Source organism: Ischnura elegans, chromosome 2, assembly GCF_921293095.1.
Source record: "Ischnura elegans chromosome 2, ioIscEleg1.1, whole genome shotgun sequence".
NCBI lineage: Eukaryota > Metazoa > Arthropoda > Insecta > Odonata > Coenagrionidae > Ischnura > Ischnura elegans.
This window is the reverse complement of record NC_060247.1, coordinates 123,825,133-123,847,056: the sequence shown is the minus strand read 5'-3', so window position 1 is coordinate 123,847,056 and position 21,924 is coordinate 123,825,133. Positions and strand designations below refer to the sequence as shown.

The window sequence follows — 21,924 nt, the reverse complement described above, 5'->3', positions numbered from 1 at the left end:
ATATATATAAAAATTTTTAATGCCTTTGTTTTGTAATACTGGGCATTTGGAACTTGTGTATATGCTAAAGAAGAATGTAAAATATTTTATGAGAGTTGACTAGAGATTTTCGTCCAACCGTCCAAAAATCGTCCAACTTGGACATGATGCCTTTCTGCAGTTGGCGATTCATTTCTTGGCCTCGTCGTTTTTTTTCCTGAGTTTATTTCTCAGCTCCAAATTATAAAATCCTTTTTTTCATTCCGAAGTTTCTTTCCCACAACCTACGACTAAAATCCCTTCACGCCAAATCGTCGCGCCTATTTTACCAGGTTCCGTGCTAATTTTTTCCGCCAACATTGACGTATGGCCACTGTAATCTCACGCCAAGTGCTCCGATGTAGATAATTTATTCTAGAAACCGCTGCCTTGGTGTACAATGCCTTCACTCACCGCTGCTCCTCGGGGACTCAAATGTCTCGGCAATTCATTGGAAGCGTTGGAAATGTGCATTCATGACGGGGAATTTTCTTTTAACGACGATTTCGACTGAAAAACGATTTAAATCTTATCATTTGTCCATTTTATCCACATTCCTTATTTTTTACTCTTACTTTATTTATATTCCTTCGTTTCTTATTCTCATAAACACAGATATCACGTAGTACTTGTAGAGTTAGGTCTTTGATTTTCACATAAAATTGTATACATACTTTATTGTACGTAGGAGCTCAATGCACAGCTCATGGTTCAATTCATTTCATTAAAGTTTGCAAGGCGTGACGTTATTGAAAAGAAAACTTGAACCAAGCATTCGTATATTCTATCCTGCGCATTTAATTTTCCAAGCAGTGTTACAAAGTCTATCATACAAAGATAGAATCAATCGTTGCTACTACTCTTCAAGAGTTAAACTTCCCGTCTAGGTGGTATTCCTCTTAGTATGAAGTAGGAAGAGCTGGAAGAAAATAAATTAAAACTTGAGCTCTTTTAATTTTAATTTGGGTTATAATTTTCAACATATTTGGAAAAATAAATTCGCGAAAAATATAATTTTGAAGGTCTTCAAAAATCCGAACATGATTAGGAGTCGGGGTCTTAACATACATTTATTCAACTAGGATGTATTTTACTCAAGCCATATTCAAGCATTTCCATATACGAGAATATTTGAGGAAAAATATACCTGTCTGAAATTGATTTTTGTAACCCACTTACCAAAAAGACGGATTTTACCTCGCAATGGATTTATGCTTTAATACTACTGCCAAGTGGAATTTGTTCCATTGATAAAAATACAAAATAAACCTAATTCCCTCTTATAAAAACATAATGATATACTCTGTAAAGCATTTTTTTAAGTTTTCCCAATAATTAAATTACAGGTTAATAATTAAATTACAAGTTGGAAAAAAATATTAAATATTTCAAAGTAAGCCATTTTCAGTTAAAATAATATCTGCCATAAACAGCGTTCAAGTTGACGCTAAATCATTCGCAGAAGTTTTTGTGTATTTATTTAGTCTTATCGGATATGATGCAACTCCTACACTCTTCGGTCATTATCCCACACGTCCCTCAATCAACCTTGTATCACGTATCGATGAGTAGATAGCATGGAATTATGGGTACAAAACTGCCACCATCAAAGATGAATGATCTCAGTCCCAAATTTCTTGACTTCAGCATTAACTCACAAAACTGAAGGCATAAAATTCAGATCGGAGATTGTCACTAATCAGCCCACTAACAAGAGGACTGATATATGTATAGTCGTTAAAACGCAAAAAATATGGTATTCAAAGATAGCGAAAGACCAAAAAAAAACCCTTCAAATAAACATGTCTGAATCGTATATCAAGGCTCTAGCGAGCGGAGTGTTGAGGTTCTGGGGTACAAACCCCCCGAAATTCTCGAGAGAATTGTCTTTGAGTGTTCACTGTTCACCATCCAAGTTTAACACGCCAAAATTCACCCCTCCCCTAAAAAACAACAAGACTTTCTTAGGTTACAGCTTTGCCTTATCTCACGGAAATATAAGGGATAGAGACAATATGACGTCTTTATGACACCTGTGACACCTTTGTTTAGTCAGGAAAACTGAGGATACTGAAGCATATCAGGGGCGGATACAGATGGGGGCGCGCGCCCCCCTAGCGGGTCCGCACGTATTGCCGAACATGACAAAACCATAATTGTAACTTTTTTATATCATAAGATGACATGGTCTTTTACATGTGTATAATCACTTTAAATAAAATTTTCTTATACTCTGCCTGTGTTTTGGTAATTTTTTATTACGATAAAAGTAAAGACAACTCAAGATATATTTTGCGTCCCCCCACCTTGAGTTTTTTCTGTATCCGCTACTGAAGCATATAGAGCACAAAAAATATCGAAATAATTGAAATATTAAATAAATTTTTTGATCGATCCTTGTTTGCTTAAAATATTTAATGTTGAATGAAATATATAGTTTTTTGTGAGGTGAGAGATTCCGCTCACTATTCACCACTCAATAATCATAATGACAATAACACTGCAATCATTCCGAGATATAAATGCAATGCGTAATAATACTGGCAGTACAAAGGATATTCCCTGATAGATTAAGAATAGGTACAATGAGATAGTAAGATAAAAGATACAAACTGGCCAAAAATTACAAAAAATATGGCATCAGTCTCTTAAACTACTATTCGTAGGGTAAGGCTCGCTGTGCGTTTATTGTTACCGACACTAAAAAATTCATTTAACTGAAAGGGATCGTTAAAAAAATATCTTACAATTAGTATTGAAGTAATGACTCTTGCCCAGAAGTGCTACTGGTAGAAATGAACGTAGAAATTAACAAGAAACTAACATTTTTTAATGTCACTTTGTATAAATTTCTCTCTCTCTCTCTTTCTCCCGAGTGTTTTATTTGTACAAAACTAATTTTAGGATTTCTCAAAATTTTACAGCTCCTAAAAATATTTTGCACACTTCAATGCCGCTTATAAGATCCTTACATAGAAATTTAACTTTTTATGGGCAAATTATTTAATCCAACTCATATCCCATCACTCTCCGCTCCAGTAAATGATCTACTACGCGACATTCAATAGCTACTATACAATTTTTAAAAAAATATTTCATTATTCTCGCACCATTCTAATTTTCCACAGCTGGTTTCATCGCTTTAGCATCAATAAATTTGCAGCCAATTATTGTAAAAATACGTTGTTGGACTGGTATATGTGCACGGAGAAAATACTCCCCTCTTACTGCGTCGGTTCTAGGGTTCTGGTAACTTGTCTAGGAGGGGCTACAGGGCAAGCAGTGGCGGCTCGTGAGTCAAATGCTAGGGGGGGGCGCACTCCACCGGGGGGTCATAATTTTTTAATATTTCGTGTATTTTATTAAGTTTTTACGGCAATCTAGGAATGAAATTTTGTGATGCCACATGTTCTGTTTTTTTCAACAAAAATACCTAGGTTTCCTAATAAAGCTTGGTAATAAAACTTGTGCTTTTTCAAATATTTGGGAGGGGCGGCGTCCGAGAGTCCTTATGGGCAAACCGCCACTGAGGGCAAGGTCATTATACCGTGACCTTGTATTATTATACCGTTATTAATATTACTGTACATTATACCGGGTATTATGAACAGTTCATAGCAGTCTAGATTTCACTCCAAACACTAATTCCTCAAAAATTCGAGTCATCGCATATGCTTCCAGTAAGGGAAAGACAGCGTCCACCATTGTAAGGCTAAACGCCCCGAACAGTCCCTTCTGGGGAAATTGGTAGATATCGTGTTTTTAACAGGTGTTTGAAATTATGAAGTTTGGAGGGTATTCATGAAGATTTGAAATGTTTTTCGGAGCGAAAAGGACCCTAAACACGAAAATTTGAAGCGTGAAAACTATTGGAATGTCGGAAATAGAGGGAAACCTGAAACTTTTTCTGCTGTTATTAGAAATTTTTGCAGCTGAATAATTGTCCATTTCTCTTAATTTTCATTTTAAAATTGAGAATACAAAAACTTCACACGTGTTGATACCTATTTTTCAACACAGTCGGCCATTAGTGATATGCTTAACAATGGGGGCTTAGGACGACTCTACTTCATAGTTATCTATTATAAGACAATCTAGAGGACTCAGTTCCTTAGGATAGGGCTCTCATATGGGAAAATATGGTAACGGAGAGTCCAGAAAAATATGGACTTCGGCGTATCATAATCACAATGCTACAATAACCAAACGGTAAAAATCGTCAAATCTTCAAAAATGCCAAACCTACATACATACAAACGTAAGATGAGAGCGGAGGCTATAGCTTCCTTCGACCCCACCCTTCCCTCTTGTCATGGAAGGGTATTCGCCTCGAGCTCAGTCAAATGTTCCCCTAACCCCGCCGACAAATCGATTTCTGAGTCACTTAAAATTTTCAACGGGGCTTTTATCGAATTATTTATCTAATTGGCATAGAATATCTGAAGAGGCATAACGAACCTTTTATGAAAACGCAGATGGAGATGATGAACCTTCCTCAGTGGGCCGATATTTTTTCAACTTTAAAAAAATTTCTTTAGACTCTCAAAATTCGTCGGTGGAGGGACAGATCTTACATAATAAAAAAATGATTTTAAGCAATATGCGACGAGATCCGACAAATAAAATGCAAAAACAAAGCCAAGATAGCTATCGAAACACTTGAAGAGGATAATGAATGACGATTGCGCGTGTGTACTTACTTCTTATTCGTGACCAGATAAAACGATTTATCTTATCGATCAACAGAGATGGAGGAAAATGTCAATTTTTAAAACGGCTTGCAGGCAAAACTCATCGGTTAGGATTAATTTCCATTCTCAGACAGTCATTATTTAAGTGCTAGCTTAGAGCCGCCAAGCTAGAACTAGATCTCTACGTGATACGCCGCTTAAAAAAACTGCAGAATGATTATCACACGTGGCGAGAAAATGACCTTCAAGTAGGTAGTGCATATTCTGACCGTGCCTCTGCAAAAAACGTAATGAGGGAATGTTTTTTTCTGTCTCTAGTTTCTTCCGGAATTAAATAGACAGTGATATATTGTACGAAAAAGTAGTTGATAGTATAAACTGCTAAAAATTTATCGTCTTCCAATAATATTCGTAAATTCATAAGCAGTTAAGTTTTATTAATTTTTTACAACAAATTGTTCTCCTTCTTTTTTCAACCAACCAATGGTAACAAAATCCTTCAAGCGAATTATAATTGATAAGCTTTGCGAAATAAATTAATAAACCAAGCATGAAAAATATTTCGGCCAGCTGTTGTTGCAAACAGCTTGCACCGATAACAGTGCCTTAATCATCGAAAGGCATCAGGGAACAAGCAGCCCTCATAATAACCTCGAGATTCGTCGAAATATCATTGCAATCTGACGGGCTGTGTTCTTGGCATTGACCGTTGGGAGAGAGGTTAAAACAACTATTCAACAATCAGGAATGCTATGCTGAACTCCTGAAACTATTGATTGTAGATATGCGATAGGTGGCAACTGACTCGAATACAAGAAACCTTAATGAATTCGTCGTTCATGCTGCATGTTAATATTGTATACCCTTACTTTTGAGGCTGTAACGAACAAATGGTGGAAACGATTTAAATAAATACTGCGTGAAAAAACTAGATCAATAATCTGAGCCAGGGAAAACATCTATATCTAAATACTACCCTACAAGCCGCCTCAATAGGCGTGTGGCGGGGGGTTTAAAATACCTATCGTTTACAAATAAAAAAGAAATGCTCTAACGAAATTTCACCTAGAATTTCTTTAAGTCCTTTATTGTTCGGGGGAAAATGAATCCCCACATCTACTCGTTCGGAAAAATATCTCTCTTACTCGTAACTTATCGTTTCTGTCGGACCTGAAAATATTGTAGCGTTCTAATATGCTCTCCGTGTCGCTTGGACAGATATCTGTTATCAATTGCTCAAGCTGTATAAGCTTAGCTAACTGTTAACTACAAACTCAGTAACTGATTAAGAGTGAGTGAGTTGCCGGAAACGATTAAATTTCATTTACTTTTAAATGTGACATTTAAAGTAGGAGAGTATAACTTGCAATCTACTCATTGCTTTGTTGCAGTAATCGTTATTTTTAGTTTAATTTTTGCCAGTAACTGTCAGTAGGAAAAGGACAATGCTTCTTTGATTTTGAAGTACTAGTTGCCCCTTGAAATAAAATCCTTCCATAAATGACGATTTTACTGTAGAAAAATGTGCCTACAATCTAATAGGGTGTTAACTGCGGTAAACCTAGTTTAATTGGTAAACATGGAGAATTTTGAAGTAAAATCTGATGCTTTCCCGGCGAATATGTTCAAAAAAGGCTATTCGGGCTTCCAGCCGGGTGGTCTCCCTCCATTCTGCCGACGTTTCGGAACACGAGTCGGGTTCCATCCTCAGGGCTAATGGTGAGTGGATGAAGTTTGCCAGCTTGTTTACTTTTCAGTTGGTTGTGAGGTCTAACGTGATTGGCTGTGAGGCAGCCAATCTTGTTTTCTTAAGTGCCGGTTTCCATGCATTACTCAGTGAATACCCTGTGTCACGGTTGAGGGTGTTAGTTGCCAGCCGGATCTTGATGGATTCCTTTACTAGTCTTTTCCAGAAATCAGTCTCGCGGCATAGAATTTTCACGTGATCCCACTTCACCCTATGATCGGATTCAATGGCGTGTTCTACAACCGCGGATTTTTCCAGTTGGCAGAGCCTAAGGTGTCTCTTATGTTCTTTTATCCTTGTATTGATAGTTCTTCCCGTTTCCCCCACGCACGTAATGGAGAATTTTGATTGGGGAAAGGAGCCGGTAATAGAGGTAAGCAGTTGGTAGTTGCGTTATGATGACTGATTATTTGACTCATCCTTTTAAATGAGAGAAAATGTATAAAAATTCCGAGTTAATTTTATTAATTTAGGTATTTCTCCATACATCTCGAGGTATTTCTCAGCGAGTGAAGCAATTAGACTCGAAGTTTAACATTGAATAGGTTACATTGGCGAGGTTCTTGTAAATGCATTAAGGTGAGTTGAAAACTTTCATATGTTCTAGTTTTTCTTAAATTTTATAAATGCGAAAAGCAGACAGATTTACAGACATCCTGATTATCAACGTCATCAACGATTTTTGCCCGCGAGAGAATCACAGTTGGGCAACCCTGGTTTATTTTCCTGATAGATTAGATAAAATGATTGATTCCTTCGTCGCCGGGATTCTACGTATTCAGCATGCTCGCCTGCCTACTCACAGCCTGAGTTTATACACAAGAGATCTTTATCTCTCATTCGATTCCTTCTAGACCGATTCTTAGGCGAAATTTTATGATGCCTTCGAAACTAGCCGTGATAACGTACTGAGCGGAAGTCACCTGCTGGAGAGGTATTCGTGTATGCGACTTCATGACAAGGGAAAGAATCGATCCGGGATGGGATTTTGAGCGGAAGTTTCAACGATTCAAGCTGAGATGAAGAATTTTATCTTCTATATATTGAACCAAAGTTTCGTATCTTCGAAAAAAAATTGTTTCCACATGAATTTTACGAATAAGTTTGTTTTAAAATTTTATTTAAATATTTTTTCATAGCTCAATTGTTTGAATTCACCGACGAAAGACTAAAAACATCGGGTCAATGTTTTACAGATATCGAGTCAGTGCCAATATTTTATGGTTGGATCGAACAGTCGACCTGTGTAATTGTTGTAAAAAATAATAAGAAGACATATATTTTATGAATTTTATTGTCACTTGAGGTGGCAGTTACTTTAATTTATTGATAAAAATATCTCGATCGCACTTACTGTTTGAACATGGATATCTTCCTTAAATCGATATATTTTAGCGGAATGCCATCCCCTTAGTAATTTAGTACCTTATCAATAAGAAATTTTGACCACCAACGTTGATTACTGTGTCTAGTAAGCATTGTTCAAATGAACGGTTCAGAAACGTGAAAAAAATACTCCCAGCGATGACCCATCACACTGAAATTTTAATTGATAAGCATCACGCGAAAAGATTAGCCCACCGTTTTCATTCTTGAATATCTTACCATTGGTTTCCTGGTATACTGTCACGTCAATATTTGGAATCATTTGACTTCATCGCAATATTTAAATTCGTCAAAGGATACAACTCTTTAATTACTTGTATTGTTTCTTTACTAAATTCAAAGTGAACTAAACAGTCAAATTCTTTCTCTAAGTTCGTCATATGACGAACTTAGAGAAGAATATGTTGCTTATTCCAAATTATGGAATTCATTCTAAATATTTTCATTTTTGTTATACATTCGCGTCGCCTGATGGCCAATTTTTCGTGAAAATGCAAATCTTCTAGGAAAAAAGTTTTTGGATCTTTTCATATTCATTTCAGTAGAAAATATACTTTGTATGCCTTTGCAATTTCTAAAGAGACTTATCTAGTGTTCATCCACTCATGACTTATTCCGAGGTTTGATAATATCCAAAACATTTTTGTCATTGACGTCATATTCCTTTTTTAATTCTTGTTACTATATGTTTGCTCTCACCGTTCAATATCTTTTGAATCTGATGCAATAGTTCATTAGAATAAGCCAATGATTTGTCTGATGAGTCTTTATCTGAAGTCTTCAGGGGGTAAACAATGTGCCTGGCAGCTAAACTTGTGCCTGGGCGCGAGGAAATTTCTCTGAATGCTTTCATTTTAATCCCTTCCGCAGTCATTCTTTTTATTCGGTCTATCCTCTACTAAACCTTTTTGTCTCTACAAAATCTTTCTGCTAAATTTCTTTCATTTCATTCGGTTTCATCCTCTCCGCAGCAGACTGCTATAATTACAAAAATATACCTGGCTCAGTTGCAGTTACTTATAAAAATGTATAATAAGTTACAAGAAACAGTTACAATTCTAAAAAAAAAGTGGTGGTCTCATTTGCAAGTACAGTTGCTGTTACTTTTCGGATGTTTTTTTTTCAAATGCCGCACAAAGCTTGTGCACTACAATGGGATGAGTTTCGTCTTACTGCCAGGCTAATTTTGTAGAAAGGAGGAGAACGGATAGACTTGCTGTAATGAAGGAATTTTTCAATTACTTTGTGCATAAATATAGAACTTTGTTCGGCCATCGCTGTTTTTTCTCGATTCCCTTATGTGTCGCTCGTTTTAAACCTACGAGATCAGCCTGAATATTTCAGGGTCATCATTGAGACCGTATTGGCCGTAGAATTTTCCGCTGATATGTAAATGTATTAAAGAGCAACTGAAGAAATGTACTCTGGTGGTGGCCAAACATCGTGAAACCAGTCTTCAAAGATGCTGAAAGTAAGTTCGAGAAAATGTAGCTGGGCTAATTGTTACAATTTCTTTTTTTATTGTAACATTTTAAAGTTCCAGTTGTAATTAATAAAAGACTAGTACAGTTAATTTTCGAATTTTAATTCCACACAACGCGTATTATTTTCAATGCTTTGTTTTGCCACTAAGCCAAGATTTTGCAGAATTGCAGCGATCTTCGAGCTTCACGTATTGAATCCACGCCCGGCAGCAAACAGTGTTCCATTCGAAAACTATTACCTACTGAATTTGTTCTCAATCGCCCACCTCAGTATTTCTAATAAGATCTCAGGTCACTCATTTTCACTGCAGTTAGACAGTTACAGATTCAATCACTCTCTCAGCGGTTCAATCTGAATGTTGGTTTGGATAGGTCGGGATAGAGCACTCCCCGAACTAACCCACATACGAGTGAATTTCACATGATCAAGGTAGAGGGGGAAATTCCTTTCCCTGGGCCACCTTCGCATTTCGGGAATTTTGATCGGGTGCCCTAAGGCCTCACCCGGGACTTGAACCCTGAACCACTCGATATGTAGCCAAGCCCTCTGCTCACAAGGCTACCACGTTTCCCACATTGGAGACTGTGAGAGTTTAAGTAAATGATATTCCATAATAAATTTAGAATGGCGCGTTGTCCTTCGTCACAATAACCCGAATGCCGCCCCTAAGTAAGGGCAATATGCAATTGAATCAGACATACAGCAGCTCGCAGCTGAGAAGACAATACTACAATATGAGTAGATTATACCGATTAAGAAAAACGTGGGCGCATTTTACTCCTAACTCATAGAGCTGCCATCTTCATTGAAAGAATTGCCCCCCTGATAAAAATATTTGTTAAGGACATAATAAACAACTTCGCTAACGTCAAATTTTACCGATTGATCTGTCTGGCGTCATTTATGGAGGAAAAGAGTTTTTCCGAGATAATTTTGAGATTAATCATACAAAAGATAGATTTCACTTCCCTGACTTTCTATAGAAATGCCTCCCAGATGAAGGAAAAAATAAGCATCCGTCAAATGGCCAGCATTTTCTGTCCCTGGAAGATTTATCCCACAACGTTATAAAAGACAGAGTAATCGTTGTAATCAATTGGTTTGTTTCAATCTATCATCACTATTAAATCGTAATCAATACAAATATTTAGAGCGATCATTAGTTCATTCATTCAGAGGAAAATACTTAACAAAAGTTTTGTGAGTATTTTTAAATATAGATTTTTTTATTCTAGCGGCTTTTATTTGGAAAGTAAAGTCCACGAATAACAACATCCGCTGGCTAGTTTTTAAGTCACAAGTTCGTGCTCATCGAAAGCTTTCTCAATATTTTGGAAGAAAACGGCACAAAAAACGTTATCTTATTTTGCGAAAGATTATGATAGATTTGGTTAAAGATTGCAGAAAACAGATTGGATGCTTTTTGCAGTTTTCTTATTCTATTCACAACAAAGATATAATGCGCAATACGGAGAAGAAAATAACATTACATTTTAATGCATAGTCGTCTGCAAACGAGTGTCTGAAAGGGGGGGGTGTGGGATACCTCCCATGTAAAACGTAGGACCGGGAATTTCGATAAATACAGTAAATACTCTTAAAAATGACGCTTAAAGTCATTCTGTGCTTTGAAATTCCCTTAGTAAGTGTATGTTTGAATCGAAGTTTTGAAAAAAATGATATTTTTTTTCAATGAGGAGGGAGAGGACATCTACGCTCCTGCGCACGCTGCTTAAATGGGTTGCAGTTTATTGAGGAGGGTATAAATATTCCTATACGCTATACAATCTATACCAGTGACGGATACAGATGGGGGCGCGTCCCCCCCTTGCGGGGCCAGTGGCGGATACAGAAAAAACTCAAGGGGGGGGCGCAACATATCTTGAGTTGTCTTTACTTTTATCGTAATAAAATATGATCAAGTCACAGGCAAAGTATATGAAAATTTTATTTAAAGTGATTATAAACATGTAAAAGACAATGCCATCTTGATATAAAAAAGTTATTGCAATGTTCGGCAATACAGGCGGACCCGCAAGGGGGGGGCGCGCGCCCCCTGCGCCCCCCATCTGTATCCGCCACTGTCGGGGCCGCCCCCATTGCCGAACGTTGTAGAACCACAATTGCAACTTTTTTATATCGCAAGATATTGTCTTATATACATGTGTAATGAGTTTCAATAAAACTTTCTTCATCATCGCAACGTGGCTTGATTATTTTTTTTTACAATATAAGTATAAAGGCAGCTCAAGATATCCTTCGCCCCTCCCCCCCCCTCCCCATTGAGTTTTTTCTGCATCCGCTTCTGATCTATACCAATTGTAGAGAAACGACTTTTGTGGAATAGAATCTTCGAATTTTATTAATCAATCTACGTTCCTAAACCTATACCTGTCTAAAACAATTCCAGATTTTCTGACATAAACTATTTCAGAGCGAAGAAAACCCCTTCGCCTAATGCCTTTTTCGCGATAAGCTTTGTGGTTTGAACTAGTCTCATCTTCTTCAACAAATACTTCAGTCAACTTTATATACAGAAACTGATTAAGGTCGATTTTTGGAGGGAGAGGCTTATTACTTTCTACGGTGCCTAGTGAGCATGCAATACCTATGACAATCAGCAATAATGCGTCTGAGGTCTAATGTGGGTAGGCACGTGGCTTTTAGGTATTCAACAACTGTTTTTTTAATATCGCTTGTTGAGCTCGTGAAATAGAAAATTTCATTGGAATGGTAGTTTCAGTGGTAGTTTAGTTTTTCAGGGACCAAAAGAATGATCGCTCGGCCCATCATTTTCTTAATCACACTGTCGATCCCACCGTCCCTTTTTCCATCGCTTATTCCATCACTTTCCGTATTAACAACTGTCATTAAATTTAAAGCCATGCGTAGCGTTACAATCGCCGTTAGCAGCCGTGCGTTCTGATTGGCTGAAGGAAGGTACCAGCGATGGTTTCAGCAACGGAAAAGGGGACGTGCGGAGTGATGGAAAAAGAGATGGGATTGCCATCCCTGGAGCCATCGCGGAAAATGATTGCTTGAAACAGTCATTTCTCCTCCATCATTGGAAATAACTCCCGGAAGGGACGGAAAAATGATCGAGTGATTCAGGGTTTAGCATCAGTGGATACATATGGGCAGGGGCGGATCCAGGACTTTTTTTCTAGGAGGAGGCACAAGGGTCTGACAGGCTATCAATCTTCTCATCCTTGAGATTAAAGACAATTTCTGTACGAAGTATTCTCTTTGTTTTAACATGAAAGTTATTAATATGAAATTTAATAATTGGGGCTCCGTAATACACAAAACAATACGAACGTAATAATATCAGTATAAAAACATTTGTCCATTTTAACCATCGGGTGTGGGCATGTGCCCCCCCCCTCCTACATCCGCCTATGCATATGGGGCGCGCGGAGGGCACCTCCCTTGCAGGGCCGCCCGCATTACCGAACATTGCAGATCCACTTTTTTTTATCCTAAGATGGCATTGTCTAGTTTATGTTTATCATAAGTTTATATAAGACTTTCTTTAACTTTGCATGTGACTTGATTATTTTTTTCATTACGATAAAAGTCATGGTATCTCGAGATATCTTTTGCGCCCCCCTTTTTTTCTGTATCCGCCACTGGTTGGCATCTCTTCAATTTTTTCAGGGAATTACGGGGAGTGCGGCTGTCAATAATTCCCCTCCCCTTCATCCGCCACTGATCTAATGCACGCCTAACATTTTCGTGTGTTTTGTTTTGGTGAGCAGCCGTGGAGCGGGAGAAGGAGAAGGAGAAAGAGTACGTGAGAGAGCTGAGAGAGAAAATGGCGGTGGTCGACCTGAAGCAAGGCGAGCTGAACCTGCGACGTTTCGCCATCCTTGGCGGTGTCACGCACCTCGACCTCCTGATGCATCCCCCGCAGCCATATCAAATGTACGACAGCACGATAACGCTGACAGAGAGTGAGTATCGCTTCTAATTGTGAAACAATTGAAGTTGTCACCCAAAACTCAAGCGCTATCTCTGAGATTACGACGACGATTGATCAGTGGAACTCTCGGCTCATTTCTGTTATTTTTAAAAAACATAATCCCCCGAGGTTATTCGGTCCAACTCCGTATTAAGCCACCAAGCAGGCGTTGCTAACCGAACGACAGCCCTCACCAGAAGAAAAGAAAGGTTCTCTAACCTCAGCTCAGGGGTGCGTCAGGAATCCAAACTAAAAAATCACATTCGGATTAGATATCCAGGATGAAGCGATTTTTATTGTCTAAAGCCTCTTTGAGGCAGTCACTTTGGTTAAAAATACGATATCCTTGCGTAATTAATTAATTATAAAAGTAGCGACCGGGCCGTGGACTGAAATTTACTCCGGGGACGGGGGTATTGCTTGGGAGGTGTGCGTGTTGCCTGTACCAATGTTTTGTTATCAGTTCACATGCATCGGAAAACTAGATATATTTCCTTAAGTTAGCTATATATTTCGTTTGCATAATGCTGAAAGGTAAATTCATCGTAATTAACTGACACTTTGAAATAAAATCCTATCGCAAAATGGAATGCCAGGTGATAGTTGTCCTCGCGGGTAGTCGCACCAAGTAAAAAACTTTTGGAGTGGGAGACGGCTGAAACCCTAGAAGCTCCCCCCTCACTGACTACCCAGATGGCACAGAATCCTCCGTATTTAATTCGTATGCAGATAGTATCCATTGACGAAAAGCGACGAAGCGGTAGTCAATGGATAGTATCTGCATACGAATTAGATACGGAGGATTCTGTGCTATCTGGGTACGTGCCTGTCAAATGGCACCGAGAACTGTATTAACCGTTGAGCAAAATAAACGCTCGATTATGGTATAAAAAAAAAGGTTAGCCATAAAAATCCCTGGCGAAATTACGCACTATTTATATTTGCGGACACGGACTTTGCGGACAGGTGTTCCGAATATTGACACAGCCGTTTCTGCATGGAACTATATAAATATTGGCTTGTCCCGGCTGTGAATGTGATAGCCAATACGCAGCAGTGCAACAATTTTTAATGGTATTTAGCGAATAAATTTAATGCCTCGTAAATATTTCCTGATAATTCTGTTTAATGAAAAGTTCATATTTAAAATTCTTTTTTTATATAGAAATTCTTTTCTTAAGAAAGTGAGTGTATTTGTTTACGATAAGTAGGTATGCGTAATTTCAACCACAATTATACTTTTCGAATGCTTTTCAACGGAATTTTCCAGTAATTTAAATCACTCTAGTGCTTCCGAGGGAATATGAAGCCTTTTTGGGTATGGGGTTATACTACCGTCGCGTCGGGGAGGTTCCGGATACAAACATTGATGAAGACTTACTAAACTGCCATTAAAAATCTTAGCAGAGCGAATTTTTGGTACAAAAACTTAAAACCCAGGTTACCAAGGAAAGTATCTGGATATTGTTATAATCACATGACAATGGGTGAGTTTTAGGCTCACAAATCAAAACAAGCGTAAATTCATATTTGTTGGGCAAGGTGCAGTGGCGTAGTCAGGAATGTCATTTCGGGGAGCGGGGGGGATCCAAAACCAGGGGGAGAAATTTTTAAAAAACAGGGTACTAAGTAATGGGTTTTAAACTAATTTTAACACTTTTCATAATCGAAAAAAAATTATTTGTTGAAGAAATATTTTGTAAATTCATGGTTTTTCAATATTTTGTTTTCTTTTATGAAGGAAAATAATTGCGATTTTATATTTAGAGGGGGTTCGGACCCCCCGGCTACGCCACTGGTAAGGTTTTAAGGAATAGCATCTTTATAGATGTTTAAGTTACTGGAATCTTAAATTTATAATTCAAATTGTAAGTTAAATGAGTGATCTCTGCAGAATCACCTAGGATTCCGATACATGACGATTTAAAGTACGGCTCTCTCATGCAACGAATTGAAGATGAAATATGAATTTCAAATTCCTGTATAGTTTTGCAAGCAACTGGTTCACACTATATTTCGATGAATTCCTCTAGCAGTCTATAAATATGATTCATACAAATGGTGAAAGAAAAAAGGTTTTCAATATCGGTGAAAAAAACATCGTGGGCACTGTAAGCACGGCATAAACATTTTCAATCTTTCCCATTGCACTGCAAAAATTCTCGATGTTTCTGAGCCCACTCACGTCATTCGAGCAGAACAACATATTGTACCTTAAAAACTGCTGTCCCACGTTCCCAGTCGAGGCACGTTGCCAGAAATTGCTCTGGGAAGAGTTTGAGTGGTATGCGGGTTGCCTATAATAGTTATTTGCTGTCAAGTGGCAGGCATAGTACCTAAATACATTGAATTCATTAAATAAGCTATAAATTTCGTTTGTGAGATGAACTCATCTAATTTTACCGCTGAAATCGCAGACTTTTATATGAATTGGTCTCCATTGGAATTTGATCCCGAAACCTGTCTGACTTTTTGAAAATTTTGACATTGTTGGGCTCCCGCGCCATTCTAAATACAATCCGATTTTGAAAAAAATCTTTGTGCATTTTTAGATTGATTAAAACCCTTGTATTGAGATCCCTTCAAAAAAAACTTGTCCCTTCAAAATCAAACAAAGCTGTATTCAGCGTTCAATGCTGTACTGTGCCTCAAACAAGGTTCTAGGCCTGAGGATATGTGCCCTTGAGCTAGACGTCTCCTGCGCGGAGTTACCGCGGGCAGTCGCCGCAAGGAAAAAAAGTTCGGGGGATGGGGGGCTGAAGTCGCCTATAACCCCCTCACCCCCAATGGCTACGTGACAGTATCCTTACGTTCAAGATCTCTCCAAATTACGTGACGCGTGCTGCTTGGGGAAAGGACAAAGACTTCAGCGAGAACGGAAGTAAGCGAGCTAATTTCTAAGCTCCTTTCATCATATACCAGCAATCAAGACCCACCAATAACGAAAACCGCCAAACAATAATAATTGATTATTTGAGCGTTTGAATTTCGAAAAATATCGGATAAATCAAAATAAACCATGGCCGGGCAGACACATTTTGGGGCCTCCATCCGAGTTTTGGTCTCAACATGAGATGGTGATAAGTTCATTTGCAAGATCACACCACGACTACCCAGCGTGCATTTTTCGCTATCCACCGTTATTATATCGGTTTTGGGGTTAAAAATAATTGATTCCTCCCGATCAGATAAGGAGAATGGCAATATCGCCATCACGTGAGCACAGCGAAAGCATCAGCGGGCATTGTTTTCATCTGGCTCGTGTTCCGCAACTCCTCGAGATGTCAAGCCCATTCCCCAATCGATGGATCAGCGCTGCCCGCGGAGATAAGATTAGGACGGCGGCGACCGCGCAGCCCACCACCCGAGGGTCCCTAGGCGCAGTGCCCGCCATCTTCTCCCGGGAGAAGGATGCTTGGACCGAATGCGAGAGCCTCCCCACCACCGCTCGGCCGCCGCGACCCAGTCTGCAACACGAGGCCCGTCAGCCCCAGCCGGGGAGCATGTCGCCGCCACCACGGTCCCCCTTGCCGCTCCGCTCCTCCTGCTGCTGCTCCTGCTCTTCGCGCCGCTGCCCCAGCGCGCAGCGGCCGATGACGGGAGCGACGACGGGGAGCAGCCGTGCCCCGCCAGGATCCGACCTCCGCCCGGCCTAAGGCCATGGGTGACGGAGGAAGGGAGGCTGACCACGTTCGAGGGCTTCGACGTGGAGTGCGACGAGGGGATACCACCCCTCATGCCGCTCTCCTTCGACCCCCTACCGTCACAGTGCCACTATTGCAACAATACGAAGATGGGGGTGTGCAGCGGCGGGGGGCTCACCATCCTGCCGAGCGTCGCGACCTACCCACAGGGGATCGAGTACTTCAAAGTGACGGGGTCGTCCATCGAGGCGATCCCGGCCAAGGCGTTCGAAGGGCTGCAGCTGAAGCACATAGCTATCGACAACAATCCGAATTTACGTGGGAACCTAGATGACATGGCATTCAGCGATGTCAAAGGACTGGAGAGTCTCAACATAACGCGCAGTGGTCTAAAACGGATCAATTTTAAGTGGCTCACTGGTCTTGACGAGTTGAAAATTCTGAGTCTGGAGGACAACCAAATCGAATTTGGTGAAGAATCTGACTTTCCAGATGATGATGACACTGATTCTCAAATTTGTGTTTCATCTGCTGAGTGGGCAAGCGAAGGAAATCATTCCTCAAGTGATTACAAGACCCCACTAGTTCCTGAGCTCCTACAGTTGGATCTGGCAAAAAACAACCTCCGTAATCTAAACCAAAGTAACTTTGAGTGGCTCAGATTTAGCAAATTGCAGAGATTAAATCTTCGTGGGATATCAATATCAACTGTCGAAAAGGGTGAGATTACTTGTTTATTATTCAATTCTTCTTTCATTATAATATAATGTTTAATAGCTCTCTTTTCTCCTTAATTTAATCAATTTACATTGACTATATGCATGCAGGTCACACCAAATACAAGGTCAAATTCATGAAAGACATAAATTATTTGCAGAAAGCACAATTTAAATAATGCAGGTGACTTTCATTCACACATTAAATTAAAGAGGATGTCAACTAGTATCCTTCTCTACTGACTCAAGCAGTAGCATGTTGCAATTTGCTTGTCAGTTACCATTGCCAATGACGCAGCGAGGGAGGGGTTTTGGGGGATAAACCCCCCCCCCCCCCAGAGCTCAGAGAATTTTTTTAGTTTAATCCATTTTACTTAATTGGATTAGTATTACTTATAGAATAGTGTTAGAATTAATCAAATATCCCTCCAAAAGCCGTACAACGAGCCATTTTGAACAATTTATCTTAAAAATTTTCTGGAGGACCCCCTACCTCCAGCTTACCCTGGCGGGTATGCAATGCCCCCATACCCTTACGTATTAGTTGTGCCTAAACCCCCCCTTGCCTTAATTCTTAGCTGCGCCCCTGACCATTGCCACTATCAGTGTGGCCTTGAGTACTAAGCCTCAAGAAATGTCTTTCGGGTTTCCATGTTGAATTCATCGTACCCCAAAACATGCTTCCCAAAATATTATCTTGAGTTCCAAGAGGTTGTTAAAGTTGGTTAATGTACGTAAAGAGAAGATACAGAAAGACAGACATTGGCATATTTTTTTTTATATTTTACTCCAGAAGCACTGACACAATGAAACAAAGAAGGGATAAGCCGTCATCTTAACAAAAAAATTTGGTAACCTATAATAACCAAGGACAATGAACTATCTCAATGATCAGTTATGCATGAGGTTTGAAAGATGAATTTTTTAAATTTTGATTTAACTTTTAGCCCTCTGGTAGGCATACAGGCTGCTTGTGTAGCACAACACTAACACGATAATCAAGACTTGGTAATAACTGTTTTGAAATCAAATTATATCATTAATAATCAGGGGTGGTCTGGGGTGATTGGAAGCCATCAGCTGGGGCTCATGATGGGGCCCTTCTCAGCAGAGGATTTTGCCCCCTTTTATTTTTATTAATTTTTTAAAATTAATTTAAAATTTAAAAAATGTTAGGAAATCGCATGCCCAGAAATGAATTTTGATGCAATTCTGGCTCTTATAAACTGGATGAAAGTTAAAAAAAAATTTCATAAGAAAAAAATACTGAGAAAAGTGAGAACACCAGACCCCAATTAATAATCCTTTTGAAAATAAATATAAGGCAAGTTATCTACATAAAATTTCAATTTGGCGGAAAACCAATTTGTATGTTGGATTCAACTACTCAAAATATCACATGATGCCTTTGAGAGCCAAAAATTCTGAAATTGAATAATTTACATATTTATGGTTAACACAATAATCAGAGTACACATTTACACCCACTTACTTCCCTTAAGTCTTTACAAAAGAGATAAATGTTTGAGACTGATACCTTATTTGCATATATGACGGAGTTGAAAAGAGCATTTTTGGGAAATATATCCTGAGGTACTGCAGAATGGTAGGGGGAAAAAAAACTGGATGATTTCACTGATTCTAGTGCAGAAGACTGTTGTATGCAAAGACTTTGAAAAAGCTATGTTTCCTCATAAAGAGCAAATTTTGATTACATGAAATATAATTAAGTATTACACCCTGAAAGCCTTTGAAAATGTTTTGATTAATGATAAAAAATTCTCAAACATTTACTAACTTCACAAGAAATATAAAATGAACACAGAGTTGAAAACAGTTTGAGCAAATTTTTACAAAGTTCAAGAACATTTACATAATTGCTATTCGAAGAGAAATTCTTTCAATAATATTTAAATATGATGGACTAATTAAACCTTGTGCCACAACAGTAGTCCATATACCTTCAGATACTAAAGAAAGCAACACACCTACCTCAAACTTCATAAAATATGGCAAATAGTCATTTACATACTATTTATAAGCAAAAGGGGTTCATCTACAGGGGTTCATTCAACTAAGGCCACTCCTCTATGCTTACAAATCTACATTTGATGGCTAACTTTCACATTTGATAGGTCTATCCTTTCCACTCCCTCCATATCTTCCCACAAGGTGACCGTAGTTCAGAACAAGCAACATCATGGCACTTCATTATTCATTCTTTTGACTTGCATTTGAATAGAGAAAGCTTTTCCTGACCTAATAAAGATATTATAATAATATGTAAATTGCCTATGAAAGGATTCGAAAATTGCTAAACACTTATCGAGGAATTATTAACAAATGCCCAGTCAGCAAATCTAACAATCACGATCACTTGGTGACCCATATTTGTACACTTGACAGACCCCACACTTCCCCTTCTATTTCATAAGAATACACACCTTTTTCAGCATAAGTTAAAATATTCAGCCAATACCCTTCACCTCCTCTAACTGTTTCCTCCCCACACCAAACAAATTGGCTAATTCCTTGTTCCATGAAGCGCAAGAGTCCTCCTAAAACTCCTCACTATATATTCCTTTAAACTCTAAGTGATCTTCACATTAACTTATCTCTATTCATAAATATTGGCTTAAGAGGCCTTTGAGCAAATCACAAAGCTATCTAGGACATTTCATTGTCGTGGCAATCTTGCAGATGTTCATATAGCTGTTGCTGATGTCCCCTTAGCCCACCAAGGATAATGATCGCACTTCAGAGAAACCACTACCAAAATGGCATCTCATACCAGGACTTGATGTAATGTAAATGTATGTCAAGATGCATTCATAGCCAAGAGCAGCTTTAGCACTAGTGAGACATTAAGCCCTGGTTACACTTTTCTTGAAGCCATATATGTCCCTTTTGTTGATGGACCTTGAAGGCAACGCAATCGCCAACAAGAATATAAAATTAAATATACACAGCAATTAAGTGCCCTAGGAATCTAGTAACATGCAAAGTGAAGCAGATTTTAAGCAACCTCTTCACCTTAGCTGAAAATTCAGTTTGGGTTCGATCCCTTAACATCGTGAAAACATTAGAACACTTTAAATGAAGGTAAAATAACCAAGATCAAGTTAACTCCATAGTATTATAATTAGTTAAAGTTAGAAGCCATAGTAGACTCATCATATTCTACAAAAGAACAATTAAAAATATCTCCTCAAATCCCTTTATAACTATCATCACTTTTGTATTCTCGGATTTCAGGAGCATTGCTGGTTGTTTCCAAGACCCTTCGTGAGTTGGACATAAGTGATTCAACCCTTTATGATGCCAATAACCTGATCCGCTTGCTGTCAAGTTTCTGTGGAAATGACTCATCACTTCAAGACCTTGGACTTGCTTGTTTAGGCCTAAACCGAATACCAATTCTTGCTTTGAAACAAGTCAACCACACTTTACGCTATCTGTCACTGTATGGGAATAACTTTCACACAGTTGACAAATTTTCATTTCCCGTGATGAGCCAACTTCTTGAGCTTGACCTGCGATACTGTAACATAAAGACTATTGAAGTATCTGCCTTCAAAAACCTCCCAAGAGTTAAAACACTTCTGCTGTCAAATAATAGAATAACTAATGTGGATAGGATTTTCAGTGATCTGAAGTCACTGGAATACCTTGACTTTGGTCACAATTTAGGGCTCAAAACTTCCCAAGAAGATAGTGATCCTTCAAAAGTTCCTAAATTCACAGTTGCAAATGACAATGAGGAATTATCAGTGATTATTTTCCCACCTTCTTTAAGGACTCTGGACCTGTCGTACACCAAGATAGAAATTCTGGGGCGTTTCACTTTCCACGGCCTTTCAAACCTAGTTAACCTTTCATTGTGCCACTGCCGCTTGAGTGGCATATTAAATCACTCTCAACCTTTTGCAGACCTGAAAAATTTGCAAATTTTGGACATGAGTGGAAATCCATGGTTGGAGGTGAACATGGCTGACTGGATATTTGAGGGTTTAGACTCCCTGCGTGAGCTTTATCTTGATTCAATTAGCAATGGAAAAAACTATGGCTATGATTCACAAAGTTTTGCAAAATCAAATTCAAATAGTCAATTCAGCAAAATTCCTAACCTCCGCTTGCTCAGTGCGAAACACAATTACATTCACACCCTGAGTACTTCAATATTTTTACCATTAACAAAACTGGAAACTCTTTACTTGTCAAATAATCACTTAATATCTTGGGACTCACCTCTATTTTCTAACAACAAAAACCTCAA

The 21,924-nt window shown here is 38.7% G+C and overlaps 1 protein-coding gene across 4 annotated transcripts in view; it reads left to right on the top strand.

The window, feature by feature from the left end:
- The window catches only part of LOC124154580, a 62,729-nt gene that overhangs the window by 26,467 nt on the left and 14,338 nt on the right, over nucleotides 1–21,924 (top strand). For all 4 annotated transcript variants that reach the window (XM_046528401.1, XM_046528402.1, XM_046528400.1 and 1 more), the window contains exon 12: nucleotides 13,086–13,280. In XM_046528401.1, coding sequence (XP_046384357.1) covers nucleotides 13,086–13,280 — 195 coding nt within the window. The remainder of the gene's footprint in view (nucleotides 1–13,085; nucleotides 13,281–21,924) is intronic.